The 8,877-nt window shown below is 34.8% G+C and overlaps 1 protein-coding gene across 1 annotated transcript; it reads left to right on the top strand.

Annotated features, from left to right (window-relative positions):
• Positions 1-5,221: 5,221 nt before the first annotated feature.
• On the top strand, positions 5,222-6,768 carry LOC141686074 (phenolic glucoside malonyltransferase 1-like). Its single transcript, XM_074491134.1, has one exon. The coding sequence runs from the start codon at positions 5,309-5,311 to the stop codon at positions 6,695-6,697; it is 1,389 nt and encodes a 462-aa protein (XP_074347235.1). The 5' UTR covers positions 5,222-5,308; the 3' UTR covers positions 6,698-6,768.
• The last annotated feature ends 2,109 nt before the right edge of the window (positions 6,769-8,877 follow it).

Genomic DNA, 8,877 nt, shown 5'->3' with positions numbered 1-8,877 from the left:
CAACAGTGCATTGGAGAATGTCCTGACATGATTAGCGGGATCTCCCGTGCCATCATAAGCTTTAATAGTGGGCATCTTGAACTTCCATGAGATGTGGGCATTCATTATCTCTTCAATAAAAGGTGGAGTAGGATCATCACGATCTCCAAAGGGAAGAAGATTGCTTGGATCAGCTCTTGGGACTAAAGCCCTTCTTTGTGACGGACCATCCAGGTCTATGATTGGAGGAGGATTTCTCCCCCTAGGTGGTAATGGGGGCCTGGGAACCTGGTGCGCCTCCAAGTCGCGCTTCAGCCTTTGAATTTCAGCCTCATGGGCCTTAATTCTCTTCTGCACTTCTTGGGGGTTCACCCCTCGGGTGCTTCTCGGACGTTGGTTACCATCAGCCATCGGCTTTTTGCCAGCACGTCTCCTTCTTAGGGCCACTTCATCATCCGAAAATTCAGAATCTCTCTCAGTATAAGGACCAGAAAATTCCTGATCCTTCGGGATAGGAGCCAAACCTTGTATGTTGGGGGGTGTTTGGCCCCGTGCTTCACTCCGTCCAGCATGTCCACTTCCTCCAAACTTGAGGAGCCGGGGGAATCATCCCTTGAGGTTGAGGTTCCGTTGCTCCTACCTGGGCTCCTCCTTGGGTGACGGCATAAGTTGAATGCGGAGGTAACTCCACGGTTGACGAAATCGTTTGGGTTGTTCCCGCTGGTGTTCCTCCTTCAAGGGCGCTGTTTCCTCTCCATGTTCTCGCCATGGTTATTGTTGTGCTTTCCCACAGACGGCACCAAATGTTATGGATTAAAAACTAGGGTATATTAATTGTTGTATTTATTACTAAGGTTCGGGAGCTCAAGGCCTTTAATGGCTGCTCTCGTGTTTCGTAGCTTAATTCTGCCTTTACGAGATGCCTACGTATCTCTGTAATCTAGAGAATCAAGCCAAAAAACGTAGTTCTGATTGGTGGGGTAAGACCCCTTATATAGATGTTGGGAGTCCTTGAATTGGACTTGGGTTAGGAGACTTGATGGGCAAGTCTCTGAATTAGAATGGACTTTGGAGTCCTAGAAAGTAGGAAACTGATTCCTTATCCTATCAGGTCCCTTGGGGGATAATCTTCAAGGATTTATATCCTCATTAGGACTCATCTTGACAGATGATTTATCCCTTATTAATTAATTATGAAATTAATTAATATTCAGGGTTTTGGGCCCTTTCTAATTGGGCTTCGTTATTGAACCGTACCAGGTTTAATTAATTCAACATTAATTATATTTCTAGGCTAATTTTAGGCCCATATCAGTATGGATATAACTTTATTTGTATAATTTAAGATATTAAAAATAATTCAAAATATTTGTACAATATTTTCTTGATCAATGAATATTACTTATCTAAAAGAATTCTTTTTAAAAAGCTAGTTTTTTAAAGTAAAAAATGAAAAAAAATCGATTTAATATATCATCGTAGTTTTAACAAATTTCGTGAGATCTCGTATCAAATTTCAAATATTTTTAAAATCGGGACAAGTCCAAAAACAATAATGCGCTACGAGTGAAGTTAGTAGTTTTAATACAAATAATCAATTAACTTGATCATATAAAGACCTTAAACACATTAATTTATATTAACATAAGATACTAAAAAATTTGAATTTATTGGTAAGATATTCTCGCCGAGCTTTTAATTTAAATGTACTAAACGTAGAATGTGACGATGTTTTTCAAGTATTTTCTGAAAAATGGGCCAAGTTCTGATTTCAAATTCGAAATAAACTAAATGAATTGACTCGTTATAATTCGAACTTATCTAAATTTGTAATACCAATATAGATTATTTATATATAAGTGATTCTATTTTCAATATTTTCTTTAAAATTATATTTGTACATTTTAATTATTTTTTATAATAAAAAATATATGAGATATATTTTCAAACTAAAAAATGATTAATAAACAAGATAATAATCCATTTATATACTATGCCTAATTTTATATATGCAATTCAATCCTTTAAAATTAATTGTACAAATATTCAAGTAACTATCTTTTTTTTTGCGGAATTCAATTAACTATCTTTAAAGTTAAATAAAATATTCATATAGCACACTTACATATTATGTGTATGATAAAAAGCACATGTGAGAATATGATGTAGTAGTATGAGGCTGTATAAGTGAATGGAATATCTCAAATTCGATTCCCACAAACCACATGTTTTATATAAATATAAAAAACATGGGTAATTTAGTCTTTTCAATGAGACTTTTTAATCTCACCAATTTTATCCCCTTGTTCTCCTATTATATATAGAAGAGATGTCGACGACGGTTGGCTATTTGTCATAGTTTGATGGTTAATTCCAATCGAGTTTTAGGTGCGATCGTTGTTCGTTGATTTTGTTACCGAGTTTTATGTGTGATCGTTGTTCGTTGATTTTTTCGGTTGGTCAAAATTCACTGGTCAGAAAATCCAAATCCAAATATTTTCGGGTTATCTAAATCCAAATCCGCCGGGTTTTAGATCGGATCGGATTGAGTAGTTTTCGGGTATCCAAAATTACGAATAATGTAGTCAAATTTAATATTATTTATACATAGAAACACATTATATTGCACGGGTTGACATGGTGAGTAATATCTAAAATATATTTATAACATAATATTTAATATTTCATCACAAATTTATATTTTTATAAATATATATAAAGTACATCCTACATAATAAAAGCTGATTTTGAAATAAAAAGTTATAATTCACTAAATAAGTATTAACAATCTTGATAATAATTTATTATTACTCAAATAATACAAGAAAACTATGTAAATTATATGTATTATATCTAAAATATTACATAATCTCTAATAAATGTGTCGGGTTTTATTTAGCAAAAAAAATGTATCGGGTTTTAATCGGATTTCGGGTTGTAATTGGGTTTGGATTGGATTTCGGATTTCGGATCGGGTATCAGTTCGGTAGAGTTAAAATTCAAATCCAAATCCAAGGCCAAAATTTTGGATTCGATATATCCAAAATTTCAGATTTCGGATCGGGTATTCGTCGGATCGGATAAATTTTCCCTCCCTATTCCATCACAAGCATGTGCGAACTTATTATCATTTACCAAACCAACCTCACATGAAGCGGCCTTGTTACATAGAAATGTTACTATTTCTTTTCCTGTTTTTGTGTCCTACAGCTAGGAAAAAATATGATAAAATACATTTAAAATAGTGAATGCGGGGTTCGGTCCTTTGAACTCTCCTTATCATCGTCCATACATAACAGATTTACAGCTTATTGTTTTTTTGCTAAGCTTGTCAAAATATTAACAGCTTATTTCAATCTCCCTAACTGAATTAATTGCAAGAATTCAACATTATAACGAACATGTATCATCCTTATTCAAACAACTGATGTGAGGCTAGATCAATTAGAAGAACAGAACTCTTCCTTTTCTTAGGATTGGAACCTTCACCAATTAGAAGAACAGAACTCTTCTTAGGGGGGAAATTCGATTCCGCAGTCTTCAACATGTTGTGGAGTTCAGGCAGGCTGACATCCAACTTATTAATGTGAAAGTTCACAACAAATTGCGAGAACGAACTCGGAAGCGATTGCAAGACCAAGTCTTGGCTCAGCTTCCCATCCATGGCAAAACCAAGTTGTCCAAGACGTTCAATCAAATTGATCATCTTAAGTACATGGTCATTCACAGATGATCCCTCAGACATCCTACACCCGAACAGCTCCTTCGATATCTCATATCGAGCTGTCCTCCCCGCCACATCATACAACTCTTGTAGATGCATGAGGATAGTGTGAGCATCCATATGCTCATGTTGCTTCTGTAACTCAATGTTCATGGAAGCTAGCATGATTTATTGAGCAACATTTGCATCATCTATCCACTTACGATACACAACATGTTCATCATTATGTCCATCACTAGCAGGTTCAGTAGGCTTAGGTGAGTCAATCACGTATTCCAGCTTCTCAATCCTGAGAACAATTCTCAAGTTTCGAAGCCAGTCAGCATAATTAGGACCAGTCAATTTGTGAGCATCCAGTATGCTCCTGAGTGATAGTGCAGAAGACATAACGTACAAAGTAAATTTGTAAATGATAAACACATAACAACACTTAGCAAATATTCGATTTCATTTCAAAACACTATATGAATCGGGTCTTTATTCATAAGTGGCTCCCACTAGTTTATCTAATTTATTCAACCCTCTACGTGAAAAATTAAGCATTCATAATGCTAGTGGGAATAGAGATCCTACATTCCATTACACAACCCCGGCTGTAGCACGAACCGCCATGCAATGTTCAATAGGCAGACAACTCTTGTCAATTACATCTTATGTTATTCCCTAATCAAACTTTAGTCTCTTGAATAATTGAGTCTCGGCTGTAGCACGACAAACTCAATATTCTAAGTTAAGTCTAAACCAACATTCCGTACAGTTGAATCAGTCCCTAAAGGCCCACTAATAATTATTTTTTAATTTTTTGTGATTTTACTATTTTCTAAAAATATTTTAAAAAAACACTGAACAACCAAAATCAATCATATGTCCGACTAATTTTTCGAGTTCTTTGATTTCATTTGAAGTTTGAGAGAGTTGCTGAAACTGCGGGTTATATCTGATTACATGAAGTGCAAAAAATTATACTTTTTGCAAATAAAAAAGTATGTTCACAATTTTTTTTTAAATGATAGTATTTTTGTAAAAATATCTTGACATTAAATATTTTGCAAAATAGCCCTTTATAAAAAATCTACAGTTGTATATTATTTTTTATGTCAGGAACAATTGTAGTATATAATTAGTTGCCTTAAAATACAAAAAAATCTTATTAATTTATAATTAATGATATAAGAGGATCTCCGCCATATCTGTGTGTTCAATATGAATCCTGCAAGTTCGATTAACAAATTTCGCATCTCGATGTTATGTGAGGTGAGCAAAGTTGAAATAAAAATCAGTAGTTCAAAAACAGAAAAATGGAAAAACTTGTCATTTGCTACAAATGATTATGTCAGTGCACACGCACCTATTTTCCTCTTATCTGAGATTCTCATTAGTCACCCCTTCCCGATACTACTACTGATTTCTTTACTTCAAATATTAAATTAGAAATCAAATTAGGCTCGTAAAATATACTCTTTTTTTTAAGATAAGGTATAAAATTTACTTTTGTCGGTTTTATTTACATATCTGTGATCCATGTAGTATTATTATATATGATTGACAAACAACTCAAAAAGATGTGCCAAAACCAGTCCTCTTTGTTAATTTTTCGTTGCAAAAATGCTAAAAGTGCTAGAGAGTTGCAGAGTCTCTCCCCCACCACAGAGCAAGGCCGAGAAATCTCTGCCCCTGACTTTCTTCGACTTAATATGGGTACCATTTCATCCTCTTGCCCGTGTCATTTTCTTTGATATTCCTTGCTCCACCAATCACTATTTCCAAAACATTCTTCCAAATCTCAAAACTCCATTGTCTGATGCTCTCCAACACTTCTATCCCTTAGCCGGAAATCTGATAAAACCTTTGAATACTAATTCTGAAATCGACTTCCATATTCGTTACGTGGATGGGGACTCTGTTTTAGTAACATTTGCTGAATGCACAGGTGATTTTAATCATTTTTCGGGATATCATGCTCGGGATGCAAATCTTTTTAAACCACTTGTTCCTCAGCTCCCAACAGGAGGTACTTGTGTTCTCGCGTCTGGGGAACAGTGTTCTGCATCTCCGTTGTTAGCGATACAAGTCACTTTTTTTCCAAACCATGGTGTCTGTATTGGATTTACAAACTCCCATGTTGTTGCGGATGGGAGTAGTTTGTTTAGTTTCATACAGGCATGGGCGTCTCTTTGTAAGCAAGTTATGTTAAAAGTAGATGGTTCTAATTTTCAAATCCCGTATTATGATAGGAGTTCAATCAAAGATCCTGTTGGTCTAGGTGCAACCTTTAAAAGCAACTTAGTAGGATCTGTAACGGCCGAGCAAATGGAGCATAACGTTCCGGATCAATCAGCAGATGACACCAAAGCTCGTGTAACATTTATCCTGAAACAACCCCATATTGAAGCACTGAAAAGCTTGGTAATACAGAAACGTCCAGCGTTGCCATATATTTCTTCATTCACCGCAGTCTGTGCCTACATCTGGACTTGCATGGCAAAAACACGAGCAGCTGTTGTCAAAAACATGGAACAAGAGTCTCTTAACTTCGGAATCGCGTACGATTGTCGTGCTCGTTTAGATCCACCCCTGCCTGCCTCATACTTCGGTAATTGCATACTAGCTGCTGTTACAGTTGAGAAGAAGAATATACTGGCTGGAGAAGAAGGCCTTTTTGCAGCTGCTGAATTGATTGGGAAATCACTTTATGCAAAGCTAAACAACAAGGAAGGAATTTTGAAGGGTTCAGGTGACTTCAATGAGTTTGCAGGAGTATTAAGAGGCGAATGGTACCTAGGCGTTGCTGGTTCACCAAAGTTAGATTATTACAACACTATAGACTTTGGTTGGGGTAAACCGACAAAATTCGAATTTGTTTCAGAGCCGTTTTCTATTTCAAGGTGCAAAGATTCAAAAGTGGGCTTGGAACTTGGTTTCATCATGCCCAAAAATGAGGTGGATGTTTTCTCTTCTATATTTGCTCAGGGATTGACAGCTGGTTCAACTTAAACAGTTTACGAAATTGTTGCCTTACAAATTAAATGATATCCATGTTGTTAACATATAATAATATTATATTATTAAATAATTTCATTATTATAATAATTTCCTTATTATAATATTTTTCTTTATTATATTTGATTGTTTGCTATATAAACCTCCCTTCTATTGTAATTGAGAACAAGTCATTATTATAATAAAATCTTATTTTTCCCTTTTCTCTCTACTTTATATACTTTATCATGGTATCAAATCTATGGTTCAAGAGATTGTTTAGTTTATTTGGTGCTCTACACACATTGGTCCTTTGAGGAATTGATTTAGTTTATTTGATACTCTAGGCACATTATCCCTTCGCGGGAATTGATTTAGTTTATTTGGTGCTCTAAGCACATTGGTTTAGTTTATCTAGTACTCTAGGCACACTGGCCATTCGCATGATTTGATTAGTTTTAGATATAATTTGAATTGGGATACAGTTTTTATTTGGTTGATAATAGGATACAGTTTGTTGACCTGGATTCAGGTTTTTGGAGTTTTATTGGGTTGGTTTTGAAGTTTAGTTTTGGATTTGGATTCAGTTTCACATGCAGTTTTGGTATTATTTTTGATGGTTGCAGATTTGTTACTTTGGTGATTTGATTGTTTTATTTTCTCTTGGGTTGCTGCATTTTGGATAATTTCTCTTTTATTGCTACGTTCTCTTTTTTTGTTGCGTCTTTGGATTCGTTTGAAAGTTTTTGATTTGTTTGGATTCGTAACTCCGTTTTTGGATTTGTTTGGATGCTGTTAAATCTGGTGTTGTAGCTTTAGATTTGTTTGGTTAAGTGGCTCTGTCTCTTGTTTGGTAAACTACCGATTCAACATCATGAGTTTGAGGGGAGATGTTAACATATAAAATGATATTATATTCTTGGATAGTTTCATTATTATAATAGTTTTCTTATTAGAATATTTTCGTTTATTATGTTTGATTGTTGGCTATATCAACCCCTCTTCTATTGTAATTGAGAACAAGTCATTATTATAATAAAAATCATATTTTTCCCTTTCTCTCTTTTTTATATACTTTATCACATATCACTACACCAGTGGATGTGAAAATAGGGTATTAGCAACTTGTTAAGTTTTGGAGTCTTCGGAAAGCAATCGTTTCAGTCCTTTCTATCTCTTTGTAAGAATGAACATGGAACCGAACACCCATTTTTTTTATTTTAACCCAAATTTGCGAATTTGCCTAACTTTCTCCAATCAACTACCTAGACTAGTAGTCTATTTTCATTCTCTCCAATCATTTGATGAAGCGTACCAATGAAGTTGATTACCCTGCATGCTAGGAATCACAAAAAATACAGAGAGTCACAGAGAGATGCTACAATTGTTTTTTTGGTTTACATATATTCTCTTGTAGCAGTGACTGCTGCTAATTGTCATAATATTTCAATATTTCACCGGACGCAGAATCGCTTCTGAAACAACATTTGTTGCCAAATGCTCTGCACCCAATTTAGATTGATGCACTGTGCATCAACTAATGTCGCAAAGGAAGACACCTTTCTAGTTTTCGCATCCTTCTATGTTGTCTGTATTACAGGAGGCTGATGTGGCAGTAGTACTTTCTGTAATAATTGTGGCCATCCCCATCTACTGAATTAGTAACTTCAAGCTGAGTACTTTGAGCTTTTTAATTCTCTTTATTATTCTTTCTCCATAAGCAATAAATATCAGATTGATTATAGACCTTGACATTGTGCCAACAAGACCAGAAGAAAATCTTGTGGGGCCGCGAGCGAGCCCTAACTCCACAATAAAATGATATTGTTACCTCTTAGCCGAGTTTGCATGAGCACATCCCAAAAGGTCTCGTATTAATGAAGTTAACTAGTTGATCTATATACACATACCATATTTGATCTATAGCAACACTTAAAAATGATGTTTCAGATGTAATATTGCTAAAAATATATTAAAGTGGATGAATGTCAACATTCTAGTATGATGTTGATGTCAATGTTGCCTTAGATGCAATTTTATCATCTACGCCAACCCATATATATATATATATATATTAGGGTTCAACATAGAATCTATACTATATTATAATAACCGGAATGAGGTATAATTTGGTATGCCATTTTTTTGGTTGGTTTGGTTATCCTCATTCATGACCGTCGGATCTTTTTAATGAA

The sequence above is a fragment of the Apium graveolens genome, chromosome 9 (genome assembly GCF_009905375.1).
Source record: "Apium graveolens cultivar Ventura chromosome 9, ASM990537v1, whole genome shotgun sequence".
NCBI lineage: Eukaryota > Viridiplantae > Streptophyta > Magnoliopsida > Apiales > Apiaceae > Apium > Apium graveolens.
The sequence above is the reverse complement of the archived record's forward strand: the minus strand, read 5'-3'. Positions and strand labels throughout refer to the sequence as shown.